Source organism: Carassius auratus, chromosome 17, assembly GCF_003368295.1.
Source record: "Carassius auratus strain Wakin chromosome 17, ASM336829v1, whole genome shotgun sequence".
NCBI classification, from domain to species: domain Eukaryota; kingdom Metazoa; phylum Chordata; class Actinopteri; order Cypriniformes; family Cyprinidae; genus Carassius; species Carassius auratus.
In genome coordinates, this window is record NC_039259.1 from 19,629,866 (window position 1) to 19,654,790 (window position 24,925).

A 24,925-nucleotide genomic window follows, 5' to 3' on the forward strand; every position below is an offset into this window, starting at 1 on the left:
AGATTACTGTAGATTATTATGACGTTTTCTTATCAGCTTTTTGATGTCTGATTCTGACTACTCTTATTCACTGCAGAGGATTCATGTGTGAGATTATGTTATGCTACATTTTCAAGATCTGGTCAGATGACAAAAAAAAAAAAAGATTTGAATGGCCTGAGGGTGAGTACATTTTCAGCATATCTTCATTTTTGGGTGAATTTTTCCTTTTAATGCACATTGGGAGCATCGATGAAATGCCATTTGCATCATTTGACTGCATTTATAGATGGGGTTAGTCTATATTTAGTCATCCTGTGTTGCTCATAACTCACAATAATTTTTTTGGGGGGAAGTCATGGCCTAATAGTCAGAGATTCTGACTTGTAATCCAAAGGTTGCGCGTTCGAGTGTAAGTGGGGGGAGTGAATGTACAGCGCTCTTTCCACCCCAACACCACGACTGAGGTGCCCTTGAGCAAGGCTACAAACCCTCAACTGCTCCCCGGGTGCCGCAGCATAAATGGCTGCCCACTGCTCCGGGTGTGTGTTCATGGTGTGTATGTGTGTGTGTTCACTGCTGTGTGTGTGCACTTTCAATGGGTTAAAATCAGAGCACGAATTCTGAGTATGGGTCACCATTCGTGGCTGTCACTTCCACTTTACTTGAAAAAGAGTTGACAATGCTTTAGCGTGCTATAGCATATTTCCCAATGGAGACATAGAATAGATGATGTTTAGTATTTGCTGTGCATGTGACTCGTGGATAGATATAAGCCAAGGTTTTAGTGCTGCAGGGTGGAAGTACTTAAATATGCATATGCATCATAAATATGAGATGTTCATAGATCAGCACTGCTTCACCTTTTAAACCTGTCCAGATGAACCTGCTATGAGGAAAGTTTTGGTTTTATTCAGGAAGCCTTCTGTTTGAGATCAGCACATCTTCACCTTCGACCTTGTTCATAATTAAGTTGGCTATTCAAATAATTTGATTTCATAAACTTAGTATATTAACACTTGCAAAGAGTTCTTTTATTAACTTTCCTTAGGTTGCCCCCAAGTATGCTCTGTGAACAAAATCATCATAATTTGCATTAATTGCCATGTTTTGCATTGCAAATCAGCCCATTTTTTTCCTTAGATATCTTCGATCAAATACTAATGAGGTTCTTATTTACACAAAATATAATTTCCTTTCTCCCATGTGGAGTTGATGTATCTCAGTGCACAAAAAGGTGTTCAGGTTAGAATTTGCATAAAGGCAGAATGTCTTGTTCTCTTCATATCAACCGCCCCATCCTCCCTTCATCCCCAACTCTTTTTCTGCTCGTCTTTATACAACAAGATTTGCTGAACGATGTCATGAATGAGAAGTGAGCCCAGTTGCCATAGCAACAAGCCATTTTCCCTCCGACCGGCAACATATATTACAATGCAGAACAAAAAAAGGTAGAACAAATGAGGCAAAAGTACTTTCGTCGAGAGCAGGTGAATTGGGATGTTTTTACTTTGTGTTATATTTGAATCCCAAAGACAGCTGTTTTTTAGCTAGTGTAGCACACACCTTGTGTAACCAGCAAGTCCCAGTGCCGCTAGAGAGATTATTTGACCTTTCCTTTATTCATAAGAACAGCGATGGTGAGTGCTGATGTAACAGTGCTGTAGAAGATCTTGTAGATTCTCATTCGGTCTGACTATGCATTTCTGTGCCAATATCGTAAGTGCATTTTGTTTCTGTATTCACCACTGGATTAGTGGGGCAGTTCCTCTTGAAAGGTTAAGTCAAACAGATGCATGTGGGGTTTTTTTTTAATTAACCTTGTGTTTTGAGGATAATGTTTCTCTGTTTCTGGGTTCAAAAGAAGAGGCCTGTATTCCTCTCTCTGATGATGGTATTTGAATAAAGGTCATGTTCAGAGGAAGGGAAATGTCAGGTTTGTGTCTAATGCAGAATAGCCAAAAATGCCTTAAATTATGCTGTGTGGTCAAATGCAAGTGGTGTAATTGTGCTCGGTTTGATTCGTAATCAGAATTCATTGCCAAACTGCAACAGACCCCGGATTTACCGAAAGGGGAAAATATATGCGGTTCAGAGCACAGATGGTTTACAGAGAATCCAGGAGGGAAACTCGAGCACTGTATTTGGAATTCTTAAGCTATGTTAATGAGTAGAAGATGAAAATTACTTTATAAAAATACAATAATGATTCTCTCGCGAGTGACCCCAGAGAAAGCCTTTGGCGCAGAGCCTCTGATGATTGTGAAACTTTGCGTTTTCCTTTTGCTGTTGGCACACATGTGTCTCAGAGTAGCGTTGTGATGAACCCTGATGTGTATCCTCACAGAATAGATTACTGGCCTGAAGAGAAGTTTCATATGCTGTGCTGCTTTGCCAATACTGTAGGCGTGAGTTAAAAAAATTCTGTCATTATGTACTCACCCTTAAGTCTCAATCACCACTGCATTTATTTGATCAAAAAGACATTAATACAGTAATATTATGGAATATTACTACAATTTAAATTAGCGGTCAACAGTGTTGTCATCTTACTTGAAAAAAGTAATTAGTTACAGTTACAAATTACTTCTCCCAAAATGTAATTGAGTTAGTAACTCAGTTACCACATTGTAAAATTAATTAGTTACTCAGCAAAGTAACTGTGAGGTTATTTTTTATGTTCTATAACGCTATTACGTCCTATAACATCTTTAATATATAAGATGTTTATATTAACTGATTGAAGAATAAAAACATTATAAGTATTTAAATATTTTTTTATTTATTTGAACTCAATAGATTGCAGCCTGCCATATGATATGCATAGAAATAAAAACATATAAACATTAATATTGAAAATAAAATTCAAGTACAAAATTAAGACAAACAAATTTAAACTTTTTAAAAAGAAACAAAGGGAAACCTGGCCATTAGTGCAAATCTCTGTAACTGTATATTAGGCCTAAAGTTACTGCACAATAAACAGAACACTATCCAACTCCTATGGTGCAATCACACCAGACGCAAATAGAGTGTCTAGCGCGAGTGATTTCAATGTTAAAAAAGTCAATGCAAAGACGCGAATAGACAACCTCCGAAAAACGGCGAAACACATTTTTAAATAAAACTACATTGTCGCATTAAATACTTTTAAAACTACATTTCATGACATGACAACAGTTATATTTAGAAAATTATCTGAATAAAAATGGTGGTTGAAAATGCTGAATGAACTCAACTGGCAGAAGCCCCCCCATGACGCGAATTTGTGTCTGTTGTGAAGTTAATTTCACACGCGAATGAAGCGTATGAACTCCAAATGTACAAGCGTCCAATTACGCGTGAATATCGCAAGTTGGGTTGGGGGGTTTGATAGCCAATATAAGGCCGATATAATTGTGTAAAATAAACATAATGTACTTTAGATTACAGTATTTTTCACAAATGTTTACTAAAATTATAATATAAAAAAGTAAACACTGCAACCAACAGGGCAATCAGTTTTCTGTGAAGTTTGTGTGCACTGGGAATCATATTTTTCAAATAAAGCCAGGGTAACCCTGATTTCACATATAGCACACAATTAAAATGATATGAATATGGCTTTGGGCAAATGCATAAAGCACAGCATTATTTAAAATCAGGAGTTTAAAGTTTAAAGCATTCAATTAACACAGACCGACTGTCACACAGAGAACACGCGATCATGCTGGTTACACATTCACACTTCACAAGATCTCACAGCTGGATTCGACTGAGTTTGTGAGGTTTGTAAAATTAAATGTTCATTAGTCATTCAAAGATTTGTTTAAATTATATAAATGTGTATTTTCTTAATGCTGACGGCAAACGAGAAAGTATTATAATGTTTGCTTTTCTATTACTAATATGCCTAATATAAAATAAATTGTTATAATACTTTCTGTATACATTACATACATACATCTGATTATTAGACTGACTTCTATCTGTATTAGACAGAACTGGTAATGACGACGACGAACAAGAGAGAGTGTGAGTACTGTGTGTTCAGGCACAGCCGCTCTCAGCGCCGTCAAAATAAAAGTCCCGCCTCGAACACGTCGGCCAAGCAGAAAAACTTATCGGCCGATATCGATATTTAAAATTGCCGATATATTGTATTTATTTCTGTGATGGCAAAGTCAAATTTTCTGCAGCCATAATTCCAGTGTGTAATTTTAGTGGACATGATATTCAGATACAGTTCAATATTTTTTTTTTTATGATTATAAATGCCTTTACTGTGACTTTAGATAATGTAATGCATCTTTACTGAATAAAACTATTAATTCCTTTCAGAAAAAAAAAGAAATCATATTAACTTCAAACTCAACTGTCGTGTATGAGTTTACCTTTTTTGGCCTCTTGGTCAGTACACACTTTTGTTAAATGGAAAAACATTCTGCCTAACATTTCCTTTTTGAGTCCTACAGAAGTCAGAAAATGATAAAGGTTTGGAACAATTTGAGACCGAGCAATAATGAAAGAAAATACAAAGTAAAAAACTGCTGTAGTGAACTATTCCTTTCATCATGCCATATAACAGTTAAAATGTTAATTTGCACGTTTCTCATGTATACAGTCAGCCAAGGTCACTTTCTTTGATCACAATAGGTTATTTTTCAAATTGCACAGATTTGAGTTGGGTATTATATCACCGGCACCAAAGTTGAAGCATTTTGTCAAAGCTGGTTGGTTCTTCAAGGTTGTTTTGTCAGCCTGTGTGTGCTCTCTAAGCTCCTTGCTCTTCACACTCTCCTTCAGTGTGAGGGCTGTATGCTTCAGTATTGGCTTCAACAAGGTTTAGAGTGTCTTGCTCAAGGATGTGTTAAGATTTGAGTGCTGTGTTGGAAGAAACAGAAGGTCCCTGGAGCTGTGCACACTGAACCACATGAAAAAAGCAGATGCGTTTTCAGTTCTTTAATGAAATCGCACCAAAATGTGGTGTTGAAGGATGCTCCATGTCAAGTGTTCCTCGCTGGTGTAAAAAAAACTTGACGTAAGTTTTTTCTTGTTTTGTTATGAGAAGGTTAAGAGTCTTTTTTTTGGGGCGTGCAGAAATGATCTGTGATTGTCTTCAGTGGGGTTTAATTGAGTTTTGGGTTTAGCAGCTTTACATAGATAAGATCAAATGCTGCTGAAAGCCATCTGTGATGATACCACTTATGAATGTATTGATTTTTTCTCTCTCTCTCTTTTTAAAGAGAAGAGACTTTGAAATAAGCTGTTGTTGTATGATGCATTGCAGGAGGAAGGTGCTTTGGGGAAAGAACGGTCTATCTTTTCTTATATGTGCCTGCACTGATGCTTTTCCCCTCTACAAGATCTGCAGGCATGGAATTAGAAATCTCACAGAAGCAATAAACAGTAATTGGATTTGGCGATGGAAATCTCGTTACCAGGAGAGAGAGAGACCCTGATGGGAACACTAGCAACTTCTCAGGGCTATTGCTGCCACCCTCACCTCCTCTCTCTCGCCCCACTGGTTTAACCAATCATCTTGTCTTTGAATCCAGTGAGACCCGCGGTGACGAGGCTGACTGTCGGGGGAGTCTGTGTACAGCTGTCAGTCAGCGAAGACAGAAGTCATGAGGCTAAGATCAGGGTCCTTCCATCGTTGTGTATCTACAGGCTGCCTGAGAGGTGTCACATGGCAGACGTTAGCAAATGGTCACAATTAATCTGCCCAACTGTGCATATGATAGCCGAAGGATCTTAACAATCCATGAGAATAATAACTGGCCCATAGTAATGATAATGTTAGAAATTACCTCATTGCTTGTAAAACAGCCATTTTAAAACAGATTGCAAATTCATAATAATTTATCATATTGGCTTTATTGCATCTAAGCCAATGTAATATAAAATAAGTGTTTAAATACTTTTTTAATGTTAAAGGTCCTTTTTGCATGATGTTATTAAAAATAAATTGATAAATAAAATGTGGATAACATGCACATTTTCGTCAAGGTAGTATCTTTTGCTTTAAATATTTTTTTAGAACTTTATTACTGTGCAAAGGTTTGGGGCAATACTAATACTATTTTAATACTCGTGCTCAATAAGGCTGCATTTATTTGATAAAGTAAATACAGCAATATTGTTAAATAGTATTGCAGTTTTAAAATAACAACTTAGAAATTATTTAAATGTAGTTTAGTTCAGAGTTCTGTCACTTGTTATTCATGGTTTTGTGACAAAGCCCTGACACTCCAGTCATGTCGTTTTCATGTAAGCATGTGGCTTCGAGACTGCTCGAGCCGTGCGCTCTCATCTGCGTGTGCTGTTTTATGTTGAAGTGTGGTGTTCAGATCCCGGCACTCATGTCTTAAAGAATCGGTTTCGTGTCGGGGTCCGGACACTCGCGCTCCTTGTTCTGTCTTGTTGTGGGAGCGTGTGGTCTCGAGTTCGCTCGTCCATGCGCTTTTCTGTCCATGTGTGTTTTGTGTAGCTTTTCTTGTTGTCTTGTATTGTTGCATGCAGCTCATGTTATCGGCTGCGTGCTTTCATGTCCTATTGTGTCTTGTGCTGTGTAGCACGCAGCTTGGTTTTCGCTGGCTGCATGCTGTCATGTCTTGTGTGAACACGCGGCTTATGAGTTTGCTCATTAGCTGCGTGTTTGTGTCTTGTTCAAGCACCTGGCAGGTGATTGGTTTGCTGGCCATGTGCTTGTGTTTTTGTTTTGTGTGAGCACGTCTTTTGTGCCATGTGCTCTCATGTCAATTGTCTTGACCCCACCAATCTTCTTACCTGATTATTGATTTAATTTGATCCACATGTGTTCCCTCGTTACCCTCATTAGCATCCTATTTATTCTCCTTGTGTTTGCAGTCTTGTGTGAGTTCGTTGTCGAGTGTTTGTCTGTGTGCCTCATTTCCTGTCCTGCCTTGCCAGTCAAGTTACTGTCTGTTTACCCTATGGGGTTGTTTTAGTTGGTTTATTTTTTTATTTATAAAGAGCCCTTCTCTCTGCAGTACTGAGTCCTTGCCTCATTCCTCTACCTGTTCCCTGACAGTTTATTCCTGTCATGGCAAAGCTACATTTTCAGCAACCATTACTCGACTCTTCAGTGTCACATGCTCAACAAACATTTCTTATTATCAATGCTAGAAACAGACACCGGCATTGTAGGCTACTGGTTGAGGAAACAGTCCTTGTCCCCTGAAAAATCCGCTGCACACATCTCAATATTTGGACTGAACTGTTCTGTAACAGTGTTGTAAATACAAATTAACTAAGGCCAAAGTAATTTGGGCGGCGTTATGCAAATCTTCCCACATTGTGACATAGACACGTGGGGGGGGGGGGGGGGATATATAGATAAAGAATATCTCTTTGGATTTGAGACTTTAGTCATTGGAACTTTACAGATCTTTATGATCAGAAGAGCAAGGAAAATTAAAATAAAAAAATAAACAGAATCATATTGCCCCTTTAATAAACTTCAAAAGAACAGAATTTGAAATTACAAATACATTGTAATAAAATTAAAAAAATTTAAGAGTTGATTGAATGTAAGATTATGGAAGAAAAATCCATACAAACATCTTTTCATGTTGACTCGACGCTCACAATTTGTGTACTTTCCTCCAAAGCAACTTTTGTGTTTACTGTTTAATGAAACCTTTTAATCCTAAATGTTTGTAATGAAAGATGTATGAGGTCTTTGAGTTGCTGAGTTGACATGAGACTAGACAAATGAAAGCCCAGGGTATTCGCAAACACTTTCACAACTTTCAGATTCTCGGTTAGTTTTTGGTTTGTTTACTGCACAGCACTTCACTTCAGGAGATCCGGGAATATTTCATAGGTGCTGAATTTTAATTAGATATGTCCGCTCATGTACCACCACAATAATGACAAGAGGCATCAGCTGAAATCCATTTATGCTTTTCCTTCAAGTACGAGCTGAAGGAATGAATTGACTTCTTCTAATTTTGCACTAATTCAGCTTGCTGTAAAACATTAATTGAGAGGGTCAGGGAGCTAAAATGCCTTGTCAGAATCAATTAGCCAGCTCACACATCTCACTAAAAATTCCATAATGTTTCTTTTTGCCCATTCAGGAACTTTTTGTGATTGTCAACTCATGCATTTTCTTTCCTCAGTGAAAAGCATCATTTTTGGAAAATGTCACCTCTGCTGTGTGTATGTGTTTGTTCAGAGAATTTAATCTGATTTGCATCAAACAAGTGGGGTCATTTTGGGGTGCATTTTGATTAAAACCATTGGCCGGTGTCATTGTAATCTAAAAAATTCAATTTAAAGTTAAGAAGACTGTGTTATACAGGTAGAGAAAAGTACTAAAAGAGGAATAGACTTTAAATTATAATAGCTCTGTGAGACATATTAAAATGACCACAGAAATAGATGTGGTCAGCTCTTTTCAATATTATGCTCAGTATGTGTTGTATTATTTTATTAGTATGTTGAAATTATGTTTTTAATTAAAAGTACAGACTAATACATCTTATCACGATGTATGCTTTGTGTTCCCTAGAGACTCTGTGTTATTAAAAGGACCTTTTGGGGATCATTATTAGTGTTGAAATAAAGAACATGTAATTATGCTCTTTTCCTCAGACGGGGCATCAGAGATGGTGGGAGCAGGAAATCCAGATAGAAGACAACATCCAGAAAGGAGAACTACTTACCTACAACCTTACTGAACTCATTAAACCCGAGGCCTACCAGGTCCGCCTCACACCCATAACACGATTCGGGGAGGGGGATTCAACAGAAAGGATCATTCGCTACAGTGGTAAGAAAAAGCTTCTTTGGTTATGATCATGTTTGTTATTAGTATTCTTAGTAATTTGTTACAAAAAAAAAGAGACAGAGAAAGTGAGCATCCAAGTACAGTGAGTGGGGTCAAAAATAAGGGTCTCACAATGTATCTGTACCATATTATTAGCTATCAGCATTAGAATTTTTTTCTTCATTTATTTGTCGCTAATCAATGTCTGTGCATGTTTTTCCCCTATTTTTATATTTTAATTAGACTTTCTTTGCTTTAATACAACACTCACTTTAAGTAATTTTTTAAAAGCACTTATGAACACAGGAAATCCTTAATAATAGTTAATCTTTCAGATCTATTTAGCAAATTTCATCCTGTGCATTATGATATTAATGACTATTTAAAAAAAAAAAAAAAAGTTTATTTTAGTTTTTTCATTTATTATATTTTACAAGATTATAGAGAATCTTAATTCAATCATTTGTTGGTTACTGCCATACAGTGAATTGGTTGCGTCCCTCTAGTAATAAAGTCCTCATTAAAACTCTGAAATACACTATTTTTTTTGTACACTATTTTCACAAATAATTATGCATTCAGTTTAAGTCTTATTAATCATGGTTATTATTCTACAGTTAGAATTCTACATTTTGGCCAATGCTCTCAGACTTTTGGACCCCACTGAATGTTTCATGCAAATATATAGCTCCTTGTGAAAAACATAATAATACTAATAAAGTAAGAGTCAAGTTAGTGTACTCATGCTTGCTGACAGAGATCAATGTCTGTGTACTGACTGTTGTAAAGTCAAGGTCATTTATTAAAAACAGCTTATTATTTGACAGCTTCAAATACAATGCAAATGCCTCATCTTTTAATTGAGAAAGAACACTTCATTGATTCGACTCTTTTAAATATTTGTGTAAGAATCTGCTAATCTAATAAATAACCAGCAGGGGACATTTTAATTAAAAAAAAATTATGTAATAGAGACATCTGCTGGCTGTGTACATGATAAATGCACATAATGCTCATCTGTTGACATGCATTTTAATAGCATCTGTTATATTCATGTTATCTACCATAGCTATAGATTGATATTATTGTTTTGCTTTGTGCTTCTTAAAGAGGCCAGTCGAGAAACAGGTAACGTATATCCAGTCCTAAACCCTACGTCTGTTTTGCCTGAACCCCTTCCCTTCTTTACTGGAAAACCAATCGTAAAGTGGCAGCTTTATGACTACACCAATGGCTGGATGCACTCAGGCACAGTGTTCTGTTATCCAGGTTGCACAACCCCAGTGTGATATTAGAGGCTCTTTAATGGCTCTTTCTTAATTTTAAGCCTTTGTTTATGGGTAGTAGACATGAAATATTGTGGAAAATGTGTGACGTGCTAGTCTCCATATCAAACTATTTTAAACAGCACTTGGGTGTCGAGCTAATGCCCTAGGGATTTTCAAGAAAAGTCCACAGAAGACCTGTGCAGACCAAATGCAATTTCAAAAGCAGAGACATTTTATTTTCTTCTATCTGGTCATTATTTCATTTATTCTGCTCATAGTTTATTCAGCAGCTTTACCCATGTGATATGAAGCCCTATGGCTCTACACGGTCTTTGTGTCAGGTAATGGAAATACCAGTGCTAAAAAATTGAAAATGTCTCATTTCATAACATCTCCCTCTCTGCTATTCCGTTTCCCCTGAAGTCATTTTGCCACAGGGCTCATGGGAAAAGACCATCTGTATTGATGGGATGACTTTCACACCAGGAGCACTTCCATCAAAGAGTCCAGCTTTTGCCACTGTGACATTATGCATTTTAATTGGCTCGAATAGCCTGGAGAAGGTGATAGCGCAATCACACCAGTCACAATCCATATCCCAGCTTTCACAATAATACACTGGCATTTAAGCCGTGTGTAAATGGCTGGAGAAGCTCTCTGAGGATGCCTTCTGTTGGTTTGCTAAAACTGCACATTTACGTTTGCATTTAGCAGACGGTTTAATCCAACATGTCTTACATTGCATTCTCAAAAGTAAAAAAAAAAGAAAGAAAAATCGGTGAAAATTTACCCTTATATCATTGCAAACCTGTATGACTTTTGTTCTAAGCAAGTCAAATTATATTTAGTCATATGTAATTATTTTTATTAATTTTTAAATAATGTATAATAAATAATAAAGAATTAATTTTGTATATTGGTATTCCTATCCTTTGTATAAATTGCATTTGTTTTTTAACTATATATTTTAGAATTAATGGGGAAAAAGTATATAAATTAAAACAGGATTTATCAGTGGGCGTGAATGTGATTGTCACATTATTAATCTGTCACAAAATAGTAGTGAACATTATTTTAAATAATTTGGAATTATTTTGAATAGTCCTTTTAAATGACATGAGGAAGATAAGTACTGTATCTCCAGTTTAAGTTTGATGAATCAAGTTAAGCTCCACTCTCATTTAATATTTTTCGCTTTTTCACAATCCCAGCTGCAAAACGTTGCTTTTGCATTCATGTAGTTGGCAGATGCTTAAATAAAAATTGACTTGCATTGCATTCAATGGATAAATTTTTTCTTTTTTTTTTCATGTGTGATCCCAATTATTTTTTTATGAAATTCCAAACCTGTATGACTTACTTTCTTCTGTGAAACACACACACACACACACACACAACACATTTATATATTTGGAAGTATGTAAGTGTTTGTTCAGTCAGTAGCATCCAGTGTATGCACAAAAATATATCATAAGAAATTAGAATGACAAATTATTTTTTGGTCCATATATGTGTTTATTTGACTTTTTAGTGAACGTAGAGACTGTTTTCACTAGAAAGAGCCATTTCCATGACATTTCAGTGAGTTGGGTTGTTTTCTCCTCCTGCACTTGGTGATTTAACTGGAATGGCAAGCCATTGCAACCTGTGGCAAAGGTTGCATAGTGTTTGTAAAGACTTTGAATGGCTGCGGTTCAAATTCATTCACAGACAGTGCCAGACAAATTAACAAGCCACCAAGAAAAATTGATGGAGTGTGTCATTTGGTATCATTCTATAAAGCAGTTATTCAACACATAAACTTGCTGCTGCCTGTAGATTGCTTTGGAAAGCCACCAACTGGCAGCTATTTATGATCCTTTCAGAGAACACAAACGGGCTGAGAGGACAGTGCTAACAAGCTATTATAATTGTATTGTCAAACAGTTAGTACACCTCACCAAGACTTCACTAGAGAATTAGGTTGTCATAAATGGCATTATTTGTTTGTTTAGTTGTTTACTGCTGATAATATTAATAATAATGACCGACTGCAGGTCATTTAAATGCTAATGTAAGTCAATGCAAGCATTATAGCAAAATGGATGAATATGAAGTATGCTGATGAGGAGGCATGTATGATTCTACTCATTAATTTTTATAGGCCTTTCATTACATGTGGGATTACTTGGATTCAGTGGTAACATATTGTTTCTAAGATGCCTTCAGGTTTTGTACGGGTATCGCAACCCCTATGATAAGACAACATGGCTTGTATGGTAGCTAGCCTGAATTGCATTACTCAGCTCTGCACATTTATGTTTTTCTCTGGCTTGTATCCTCTCTGAGTGGGAGATATACTGGGTCTGATTGCTTGTGTGTTTAATGATGTTGACGTTTTGCTTTTGCCTCCTGCTCCAATAGCTCTAATTGTACTCGTACAGGGATACAGGAAGAGAGAAAGGCAAAAGGAGAGAACATGGAGCCCATCAATTTAGAGAGTGTGTTAATGCAGCACATGTTTCCAAATATGCAACATCTGTTTGGTTTAACCAAAGGAGGCCTCTCCTCCTTACCCCATTTAGGAACAGCTGGATGGTTTACAAGAAGGGAACTGTAACCTTCATGGAATAATTAGCTTCGAAATTATGATTTTGCAATTGGAAAAAACAGCTAGTCTGGAATAGTTGACATTACATGTGATTTGTGTTCACATGTGAGTGAGACGTATTGATAGTGACATATTTTATTTTTATTTAACAATCATCTGCTGTTAATATTTTGCGATTTTAAACATATGAATTCATTTTTTTATTAGAATCCTGTTAAATCTTGATCATTTTTAGGTATATTATCCAGCATTGCAATAATTATTTTTTTTACTCTATAATTATTGTACTTTAATACAGTAAGTGTTTTTATAAACATTTTAGCATGTTTATTGCTGTATAGCCAGCCACGTTTAATTATTATTATTTGTTTTATGTAATTTTTATTTTCCATGATAAAGTGTGTTTGCTTTCCTAATCACATTAGATCAGTTACTTTTATAAGTATAAATCATAATAGTTGAATTAAAAACGAGATAATTAATCTGTGTCCGTGAATGTGTCCTGTCACACTACATATTTGTCAAGAAAAAAAAGTGAAGATTAATTTGAATTTTGAATTTAATTAGAGGTTATATTATTTATATGAATAAATGTATTTATTTTTTTATTTAATTTATTAGCCTAATTCATATTCTTGACTCTTGAATGGTAATGAGCCAAGGAAATAACCTTGATAACAGGGAGAGCAGCAGCCATTTTTGTTTGAAATATTGCACCCAGTTTCATCCCTCTTTCTCTTAATGTCCAAACAAATTGTTTTTTATAAATTGAGCTTGAGATGCTTCAAATATCTCCTCCAAAACTGAAAAGGCATCTGCTTCAAGGAATGACTCACTAACATTTTGTCTTCCTTGACAAAATCCTCTGTTCCCCTCAAGGCTGCAATTCCCATGACACTTCCCATCATTCACTCATTCATTCATTTGTACATTCTGTGTGTGTAGACAGACGTTTGCTAATTAATCTCCCCTTCTTTCCTGTCAACTTTTCACTTTTTCATTTGTATTAACAATTTCATGTGGAGCTGTTCCCCCTGCAGTTCACAGAGCAGACATTTACACCGACAGCCCCTTGTGAACATCTGCTGTGTGTGAATGCTGTTGTGCTAATCTTTCTCATTACAGGAGCCTAATCAAATGCCAGAACCGATGGCACGTCAATTTGAGAGACACATATTGATGTATTTCTTGAAAATCTTCTGCTGAAGTTAGAGATGTTATATTTTCAGACATATTCTGAGAGGATGACCGTTGATGTTTCTTTTTCTTCATAGAAATTCACAGCTTAGCCTGGTCACTGTTCTTGGAGGATCCAAACACTTAAACAGGATTGGCCATTTTATTTTTTTTTTGTATTCTATTAAGGCACTGAGCTTAGTTTGTTGAAATAGGGATTGGTTTCAGTCTCACTATCTTCTCCACACATGCCCTCTGAAACCTTTCTTCCACAATGCACCTTAGCCCTCATTGAGGCTGCCTGGAAGCACACTGCTTTCTGCCGTGCTCAGATAGGCTGCTTGTGAATGGAATGAAGAGAGATACAGGTCTTTATGGTTCATCTGAGCATTGCACAGCCCCATAGTGACCTCTCCCCACACAAACACCCCCTCCTGCACTGACACGTTATTTCATTTCCCTCTCTAAATGTGTGATACATGGTAATGATGCCCAAAGCACTTTCTAAACACTTCTCTACAAGGGCAAGCACCATTCTCCCATCTCTGAGTCCCCTGCTGTTGTTTATAATGGTTTATTAATCAACTATGTACTAGAAGCCTTTTACAGCTCTTCTCTTTCTGTTTTACAGTACCGGTGAATCCTCGTTGGAGTGAGTATTTTTACACACTGTATATATATTTAATTCATTTACTTATTTTTATTGGCAAAAAAGAGCAGTGAGCAATTAAGGAAATATAGCCATTGACTTTTGGTGTTAAGCATCAGTAAATGTTCAACATTATTTCAGAATACATTAACATTTATATGTATGATTCTAGCATACATACACTGATGTTCCAAAGTTGTTTTAAAGGTGTAATAGGAGATCTTGGAAAATGCTAACATTAGCCTGATAGCACTGAAAGCGAACGTCCCACCCTCCCTGCAATCACCGTCCACTTTAACCACTTTACTTAACGATTGCTATCGGGATGTGAAGAGACTTTCAACCAGTATTACAAAAATGTTTCTGAAGAAAATCATCTATTGCACCTTTAATTTTTTTTAAGGAATTGTGTTTAAAATTTTGAAAATATTTTCCATTTGAATATATTTTAAAATGTAATTTATTTCTTGTGATGGCATGGAGGAAGATGGTTCTTTCAGAAATCATTTTAACATCCTTGAAATGTCTTATTATTATCATCTAGAATGAGGTTGTGCTGCTTTGATGTTTATCTGCTTACCCCCCAGGGGATCCAAGATGTAGGTGAGTTTGTTTCTTCAGTAGAACACAAACCAAGGTTTTTAACTCAAACCGTTACAGTCTTATAATGTAAGTGGATGGGAATGACAGCTAAAACGTACAATAAAAAAACATACACAAACAAGACCAAATTAAACTCTACGGCTCGTGATGACACATTGATGCCTCTGATTCACACAATGTCTGTACTGTTAGAACTCTCCTGAGCACGTTCAAGAAGCAGACATGTGAGGCGTCTTCTTCTTCTTGCTTTATGGTGGATTGTAGACTTATAAGTGCATTACCACCACCTATCTCTCAATTGGACCACTGACACTCTATCTACAGTCTCAATCAGTAGTGTCCACTTGAGAGATAGGTGGCGGTAATGCACTTTTAAGTCTGCAATCTCGCTCTAAAGCTAGAAGAAGAAGATGCCTTGTGTCTGCTGCTGAGAACGTGCACAACAGGATGAATGCAGGAGAGGACAGTTTGGACATTACTTGAATCAGAGCTAAAAAAAAAAAAAAATTTTTTTAAATACTGTTCAGTTTCTTGCACAGCCTGTTCGTTTTGTGACTTTACACATCAATGTATCGTCATGAGCCACAGCGTTTAATTTGGTTTTGTCTGTGTACATTTTTTTTTTGTTTATTGTATGTTTTAGCTGTGATTCCCATCCACTTACATTATAAGACTGATAGACTGCAACGGTTTGAGTTAGAAATCTTGGTTTGTGTTCTACTGAAGAAACAAACTCACCTACATCTTGGATCCCCTGGGGGTAAGTAGATAATCATCAAATTCAAATTTTGGGGGTTAACTATCCCTTTAATATTTCTTTGTAAATCATGAAAGAGCTTTTTTTTCACGATTCTTTGATGAATAGAAATATCAAAAGTATAGCATTTGTCAAAAAAGTTAATCTGTTGTGACACTATAAATGTCACTATAAATTAATGTTGTTTTTTATATAATTACTGCATTGTTGCTGAATAAAGGAATTATACATTTTGATTAAAAAAAAAAATTACAGCCTTAAACTATAATCAGTAGTGATGAATAACTTTTACAAATAATAGATTTTTTCAAAGGAAACACAAATGCTTTCAACTCCTATCCTGTCATTGTGTTTTTTAATAAGCAAGCAAATAAATGCATTAAACAGTTTAATGATGCGTCAAATTTGAAAATGTAATTCCAGTCCATTACATCTGTCGATTTTAATTGTCAGACATATTGTACATATGCACAGCAAATGAATGCAACATATAAAGAAATGTTGACTTATTTAGAATGTTAAAGAACTAAAATCCCAAAATCTTTCATTAAAAAAGCATGTTTTAGATGCTCTCCATACATTGATATTGTATGTTTTATTTATCTGACCAAACATCCAAAAACTAATATATGTATAGCTTTTTTATATGCTCTTTCTACACACTCTTTTCATTTTGCTGTTTTTCTGCTGAACCATCCATAGGTAAGTTTCACTGCGGCTTTGAAGAGGACACCATCTGTATGTTCATCCAAGATAAAACCGAAGAGTTTGATTGGACGAGACATAGTGCTGCCACCAGGGACACTAAATATACACCTAACACTGGGCCCAGCAGCGACCGCACCGGCTCTAAACAAGGTATACAGCACATATGCCACTCAATTTTAAATCAAATCAGTAAGTTAAATTTAAATGTAATTATCAATAAGATTCGGGAGGAGCGCGTCAGATACTTAGCCTAATCAACACAGGTGGACCACAATCAAATAATCAATCCCATAGTATTAATATCACTGACTTACCATCCATTGACGGTTTATCAGCATGCTGGTTCGCTTCATCAGTCACCTTATCACAGACCCAATTTTCGTACCAACGAAGAGTGCTACACAGGGGATTTATAAGACCTGCTGCTTTTGCCGGACCCGAGATCATTTCTATCCAGCCAAACACGGCCGTTGAGCAGCATTAAGCGTCATCTCGAGAGCTGCTCTCCTCGCCAAGCCACACACCGTGGCCAATAGGCCGTGCAAGCTCCGAGCTCGCCTCGCTCAATACACGATCGTGCTGCTCGAGACCGAGCTCTCGTCGAGCGCTGGATTGCAGCAGAAAGAATCCAACCAGCCTGGGCTGAACAGTTTTCACCGCAGCTCAGTCTTTCACCACGGCGTTCCGGCCGAGTGGCAGTTTGAGGCTGCTTCCTCTAGCGCCGCAGACCGCGCGACGTTAACCAATACATTTCCAGGCGAAGACGCTAAAAACAGGTTCTTCTTTTTCTTCATTGGATTTTTACGACAGTTGGCATCCAAAGTGTTGCATCTAAAAGCAGTTTCGCAGCTAAAGTTTGTTAAACGACGTCATGACGTAGTTCCGTCTTCTGTTTTATGGCGGTTTTGGCAAACCAGCATAAAGGTGCATTACCGCCACCCACTGATCTGGAGTGTGGATCGCGCATAGATTTGGACTACAGATACAACGTTCCGTCGGATGATGATGCCACTTTTAACCACGAAGCCAAGGCATTAGGTTAGATTATTGTAATGCCTTGTTCTCAGGCCTTCCAGCTAAATCGTTGAACAAGCTTCAGTATATACAAATTCTGCCGCACGCGTGCTCACTTGTACTTCTCCTCGTGAGCACATTACACCGGTTCTTTCACAATTACACGGGCTTCCCGTAAATGCGAGAATTCATTTTAAAATTCTAATCTTAACATACTAGGCACTTCATGGAACTGCACCTGAGTATCTTTGTGAACTCATCAGTCCTTATATTCCATCACGCTCTCTTCGTTCTACTAACTCTCTTCCACTTCACCAGCCATAATGCGAGCTAAAGACCATGGGGGAAAGAGCCTTTTCATATAAAGCCCCTAAGCTATGGAATGTACTTCCTTGTCTTTCTTTAATGAATTGTTGTATTGCTTTTGGTGTTTTGTTCTATTCTTTTATTACTTTATTACTGTAGCGCTTTGGGTTTAAGAAAAGCGCATTACAAATAAAATGCATTATTATTATTGTTACATTCGCCTTACCGCACACGTTTAAACCTCACCGAAATGATACAGACATAAGTTCCAAAAAAAAAAAAAAACCTTGTAAGTCTCTGGATAAAAGCGTCTGCTAAATGCTTCATTTAATTTTAAATTTTAATTTCCATGCAAGTCTTCTGGTAGGACCAAATCATTTAGGGACCTATTTCACCATTCACTGGCGTGATCACTCAAAATAATCTAAAACGCATCTGCCCTCGTGTTTTGATGCAGGATAGCAAGTGTGAGTAAAATTACTGTCGCCTTTTAAGGACCGTAATACGGAAAAACTGGCAAGTAAATATCTTTAGAAACCACTTGGTAGCGAATAGCACACATAACTAGGGGTGCTCCGATCATGATCGGCCGATCGTTATGCGCATCTCGTCAGTAAAGCCGGTTCTCTAATCAGCGGTTAATTCCATCAGGTGCGTGATTTCACATAGAGCAGCTGTTACTACACAGAGCCGTTGTTAATAGAGAAGATGCGCAGATCCACTTCATTTTCAGCATTTTTTGGCGCATCTTCTCAGTTAACAACGGCTCCGTGTAGTAACAGCTGCTCTATGTGAAATCACGCACCTGATGGAATTAACCGCTGATTAGAGAACCGGCTTTACTGACGAGTTGCGCATTAACGATCGGCCAATCGTGATCGGAGCACCTCTACACATAACTGCTGTTAACCCATTTGCTGCAAGCATCGCCAACGGCCCCAGTCTACTATCGTTTCACTTTCACAGCACGTTAAACATCACTCTCTTAATTGATCTGGATAAACCGCGCATCAATTGAAGTCTAAAGACTTTGGCTTTTATATTTGACCAATATTTCGATAAAACATCATTCCAGTGATAATTTTCCATCAGGAAATTGTTGTCAGGAAAACTATTCCTATTGCGGAACGGTAAACGTCAAAGTGTTAGCTCATAGACAAATGGTGATCATGGATCTAGTCATGGATCTAGTAAATATTCCCATTTTTACAATATTTTTTTTACATAAATGCAGCCATGGAGAGGATAAGATACTTTCAAAAACAAAAATTCTTAACCAAACACAAAATTTTGAACAGTAGTGTGAGAGCTACCATGATCAGTGCACTTTTATATACTTGTGCACGTTCACTTTCAGGTTTCTACATGTACATTGAGACCTCACGACCACGTCTGGAGGGAGACAAAGCACGACTGTTGACTCCATCCTTCAACATTGCCCCTAAAAACCCCTACGGGAATGTGGCCACCAATCCAACATACTGCTTCAGCTTCTACTACCACATGTATGGGAAACATATAGGTGGGTTACTGTTAGCACCGTACATCAAGAGTCCTGATGTGATCAACTGTGGGGAATGTATGCAAATGATTTGTTTTAATAGTGCCTTCTAATTAGTGTTGATGTGCAGCCAACTGTAGCCTCTACAACTATAGGCTGTTTGATAAAGCTTTACTTTTCAAATGGGAGCTTGAAAAAAAATTAGAGCAGTAAGTGTCAGGCACATACAAAAACGTTCTCATTTTCTAGATTTCAAGATCAAAAAGATTATATGTCTAAATACCAAGTTCTCATGAAACTCTAAATGGTGCAGGCTGATTGGTTAGTTAATGCAAATTGATGATATTCACAGCACTGAACTACTTGGCACAGCTGACTGATTGATGTTGCATACACAGCCAATGAGCTTGCTGCTCTATATTTAAATGGCTGGTTAGTATTTACTAGAGCAGTTACTCTGACACCCTTCATCTTCCCCAGCTCCACCTGTGTAGATCTGCTGTATGTTATTATATATTCTGTTTGTGCAGCAGCATGTCTTAAATACTCACAGCACCAAATCATCATATCCTATAAAGTTTATTGAATATTACATTCCTCGAATCTGGGTTGGCTTTTCTCATAATTTGATAATTTCTCATAAATATAATCACAAGCTGTCACAAGTGCAGCTTTAAATCTGTTACTTAAATATCTTACAGTTGTGATATCTTGTAAATGTGACTTGTATCTTAAAATCTTTATTATTTTCCAATTAAACATTGTCTAAGGATTTCCTGATTTAAGTTTTTAGGTTCTGATTTATATTATTAGATGGAGACAAGCTTCCATATAAATCTGTCTTGCAGTTGCTACTTTATTTTTTTTTTACTCTGTGACAGAAATTGACATATTTATGCGTTAACATGCTAGTCAGAAAATTGCAGTGTACACTTTGGCCTTTTCTGGGATGGAAAACCTTGCTATTAAAGGTTTCTAGTGGACTGTAAGTGCTATAAATGATTTAGACCAATAACTCAATTTGTGCTATATGGATTCATTTCTATAGTTCCTTTTTTCATGCTCACTTTATGTTGTTGCAGTTGAGCTGGACATGCAGTTCCACTTCTGAGGTAGTGATGACCTCCACGGCCCCTCAGACAAGCTTGTAACTGCAATTTTCTGCTTCACAAAGCTGTGTGCTTTTAGAATAGAAAGAGTGGGGCTAATTCCAACTCACCAGGGTGTTCTCTTCCTGGCTTTTGACACGTAGTCTCATTGGGCTTCTGGGGTTAAAAATCCATGTGCCCAACAAGATCTTCAGTCTGGCTGCACAGCAAAGAACCAAAACAACATGGTTAGATGGCTGTTTTGACAAAAAAAAAAAAAAAAAAGAATTACCCAAGTGCTTTTAAAAGTGCACTAAAATCTATTTTTATATATGTTTTCCTAGCCTGTATTCCAGTCCTCTTTGACTTACATGACACCTAGTGGTGTGGATGCAACCTCTTTTAAATATTAGCAGTTACAGATGATATCCTATCAATGCAGTAATTATAGTCAACCCATAGTCCATATCTCATTTTTAAAAGTACTATTCAATTCTTGATGTGTAAGACGTTTTAATGAGCTAAAAATAATTACATCGTTAAGGAAGAACGATGTAGCAACAAGGTTTTTTGTGCATTGTTTTAATGTTTTGCTCTGGTTGCAGTGGCATTAATAGCATCACATCTCTGTAGCACTAGTCTCATTGTCTCCACATTTGCAAGAAAATGAACATACCATTTGACCGAATCCCAAACATCTGAGAGAGTAATACAGATTTTCTTCCTACTTTTTCCTTTCATCAGCGTAAAATAAGAGTGTAGCAATTACATGCCATATATATAACAGCAGCAGTGATTGTGTTGTGCACAGTTTTATGATTGATTTTTGCTGGAGATGAAGGTGAAATGAGGTCATTGAACCTTGCAGTTGCTATTTAACACAGAGGAAGGGTTCAAAAGACATTATGTAGTTAACCGGCCATATTGCGCAAAATAACTTCTACTGGTACTGAGTGCATCTGCCTTTTTCCAGGAACATTAAATGTGTATTTGAGGCAGAAGAGCCAGACGGGTCAAGATACCTCCGTGTGGACCCTGAGTGGGAACCAAGGAGACCGTTGGAGGCAAGCCAGAGTTAACATCAATCCGACATCCTCTTTTCAGGTGCCTCTTTCTGCATGATTTTTGATGATAATATCAAACAAAACTTTAATAGCATTATGATACAACATGCATACTATTATTACTATTATTATAACATTATAATATCCATTATTTAATACACTTAATATGTATGCATTCAGAATGAATTGAAAAGCCACTACAGAGTGAAGATGTTTTTGGCTTTATTTTCTATGCATTCGTGTAGATGGTTTTGGAGGGTATACGTGGTTCTGGCATTGAAGGGGATATTGCTGTAGACGATGTGACCATAGAGGAAGGAGAGTGCCGAGACCCTCCTCCCAGCAGTAGTGAGTATATTGAACAAGCACATTATTTAAGCAATGGCTTTTAAGTTTATTGCAATAAAATGGGGGGGGGACTATAATTGTTATTAATGGACTAATGGATTAAAATAATAAATATCATTTATTCATATTTACAGTTTAAAAATGTGGGATCTGTAGGATTTTTAAATGGTCTCTTATGCTCGCACAAGGCTGCGTTTATTTGATCAAAAGAGTGAAACTGTGAAACATTACAATTCAAAATAACTGTTTTCTCTTTTAATGTCTTAAAGCAGCCATTACTCCAGTCTTCAATGTCACATGATCCTTCAGAAATTCTTTGAGGTTTCTTTGATAAATTGGAAGCTTTTATTTGAAACTTGATAAATGTCTTCTCTGTCACTTCTGATCAATTTATGCAGCATTCATGTTGAATGAATGTACTAATATCTTTCCAAAAAATGCCGAATTTGCTGAATTTGTTTAGTCTCAGTAAATGAATCACAAGAACACACAACAGGAGAAGAAAGTTCGGTGTAGGATCAAAGCTAACGTAACACTGTATTATCTGTATTATCTACACTTATTTACATTTTTTCTTATCCATACCAAGATAATCCACCAGCTTGAACCACTCTTTTCATGACTCACAGCCAACGTTTACAATTCATTTTTTCCGCTCTCTTTTGAATTAAAGCGTAGCACATTACAAAAAAAAAAGAAGATGTTCTAGAGATACAGACCGTAGACAAACCTCATTAAACTTCTAAAAGACAGAAGAATAGTTCATCTCTGAATTATTTACACAGAACTGAGAAATGAATATTTGTTCACATCGCTAACTGCATTTGTTCTTGTCTTTATTTCCTCAGATATAAGATCCCTGGCTTCTCCAGCTGCAGTGCATATATGGCAGCTCTGGCTCACTTTACTTTTGGTCTTGGTTGGCCTCCGAAGGTGACCTCATCACATGGAGGTGGAACCCTGATTTGGCATTCATAGAGATTTTTGGCTGACTCGGACCGCCTGAACACAACAACCAAAGATTCATCCCGTCTACACAAAAGGAGCGTAGGTTTTAGATAAATGTGAATGAAGAGGAAGCCAGGGAGGGAATCTAAAGCTGGCTAACACGTTGACATGACTATTACACCGGAGTCCACTCCAGATCTTGTGAAAAAGCCCATTACTGTTGTCAGTGTTATAAAGAACCGAACAGGTGGATGGTTACCGCAGGAGGACGGCGTGAGAGACTTAATAGGGGAATCTTTCAAAGCACAAAGACATAACGTGTATTTCCATCACTACATGCTTTTTGCTTTGTTAAACGTCTGCTACTGTCATCAAAGACCTCATTATGTCACAATACGTAATCCTGATCCACATGAAGGAAGCTTCTAAAAAAGAAAAAAAAACAGTGACGGTATTAAAAATGAATGATCGTTTGAAAACAAAACAAAAAAGTTTTTGTTTTTTTATGTCTGAAAATAGAGGTATGTCAAATACAGTCGCGCTTTTTTTGTAGGTCCTTGTGCTCTGATGTTGTCGGTCTGACGTGAACATCAGGGCTTCACAAATGTGTGTTGTTTTAAAGGGTGTTTGGGGAATTCAATCTCAATGTAAAGTTTGTTTTCAGACAGATGGGCGTTCATGTACTCGTCCTTTGTGCTTTAACTGGTGGAGTTTAACAGACATTATGTGTTTCATTCTTACTCTGGCGTGTTTTGGTTCTATTAGGTGTGTTACCACACTCGTCTGAATCGATATTAACGGCTCATCACGCAGCTGACACAACGAACACCGTCTCTCACTGAGCATCATTGAGTTGACCTTTCATTTCAACGCGGCTCTGCTAAACAACAGCTGTAGAGAACTGTTTAACATCACGCTGGACCTGCTGCTGGTGTGGATCCGAACGCCCGACTTTGTCCGCTTGCAGTTGTTTTCTTTAGGTGCGTAAAGATAGCCGTTCGCTAAGGAACATGGAGTTGCTGTCTGTAATGAAATCAAGTGCCTTCAGAACCTTCTGTAAAAACATTTTACTGTGCTACTGTATCATCTAGCATTTCCTTTCGGCACGGTTTATAGCGTACATGCACACGTGAGATGAAAGGTGAAAATCAGAGAGCCACGATGAGAGACGGGTGCCATGTTGCAGTCTTGATTTCCACATGCTGTTGATAGATGATGACTTATTTTATTTCGGCAGCATACATCCCACCTGATCCGCATCGGACTGATATTAGGAAAACAATGGTGGTGGGACTGGACTAAAAACACCACTGATTCATCAGCAGGACATCTGGGAGCTATTATCACCAGGTGAAAAACAGCTGGGAGGGTCACTATGAAATCCTCCTTCGATCTGATGAGACTTCTGTGCCACCGAGAAAAAAAAATAGTAATTTTGGACATCTGGAGGACTGAGAGGTGTGAAAAAATAAGAAACCTAGATGGACACTTTAGAGGACGGATGCTCTCACTGTAAAAGATGATCGGCCTTGATCTGGATCCGTCCGGTTGGATTCATACAAATGATATTTTATTACTTCAATGAAAATGACTGCTTTTACAGAAACTGAACTACAAACTCTGAACTACCTGAGACCATCTCTTACCTTAACCAGCTGGTTTTTGGACATGTATTGTAAAATCACTTTTCTCATTCATAACGTTCATTTCCGAGGATGAATTACGTTACTCTCTCTGTTTTGTCAGCCCAAAAATGTTGTTTCAGACAACAAATATATATCTCTATATATATTTTGTTTTCCACATATTCATTTCTAAAAAATTATTATACAGTAATAATAATCCCTTTGCATCACTATATTATGGCATAATTTGAATCTTATATAAAAAATGATCAAATATATGAGATTATATGCAAATGCACCTGGTAGGAAGGTCTATGGAAACGGTTTCACACTTATTTGACTATTCAGACAAAGCACAATGTGAAATATTAATGTCAAAATTCAGAAACACAATACCTTCAACACACTTTTTTTTTCTCTCAATTTTATTAAAGTTACAATTTAACAGGAATAAACTACTGAATACTTTACATAACGAAAAAAAGATATTTTACATCTCGGTTCAATAAAAGGCTTTCATGG

At 37.0% G+C, this 24,925-nt stretch overlaps 1 protein-coding gene across 3 annotated transcripts in view; it reads left to right on the forward strand.

Annotated features, from left to right (window-relative positions):
* Nucleotides 1-24,925, forward strand: part of mdga2a (MAM domain containing glycosylphosphatidylinositol anchor 2a) — a 142,206-nt gene extending 117,281 nt beyond the window's left edge. Inside the window, exons 11-17 of one of the 3 annotated variants that reach the window (XM_026286289.1) lie at nt 8,584-8,761; nt 14,424-14,444; nt 16,504-16,659; nt 19,187-19,351; nt 21,392-21,522; nt 21,728-21,830; nt 22,679-24,925. In XM_026286289.1, the coding sequence (XP_026142074.1) occupies nt 8,584-8,761; nt 14,424-14,444; nt 16,504-16,659; nt 19,187-19,351; nt 21,392-21,522; nt 21,728-21,830; nt 22,679-22,767 (843 nt within the window). In that variant the 3' untranslated portion in view covers nt 22,768-24,925. Of the gene's footprint in view, nt 1-8,583; nt 8,762-9,868; nt 10,825-14,423; nt 14,445-16,503; nt 16,660-19,186; nt 19,352-21,391; nt 21,523-21,727; nt 21,831-22,678 lie in introns of those variants that run through there. The other 2 variants (XM_026286290.1, XM_026286291.1) reach the window with 2 other exon arrangements.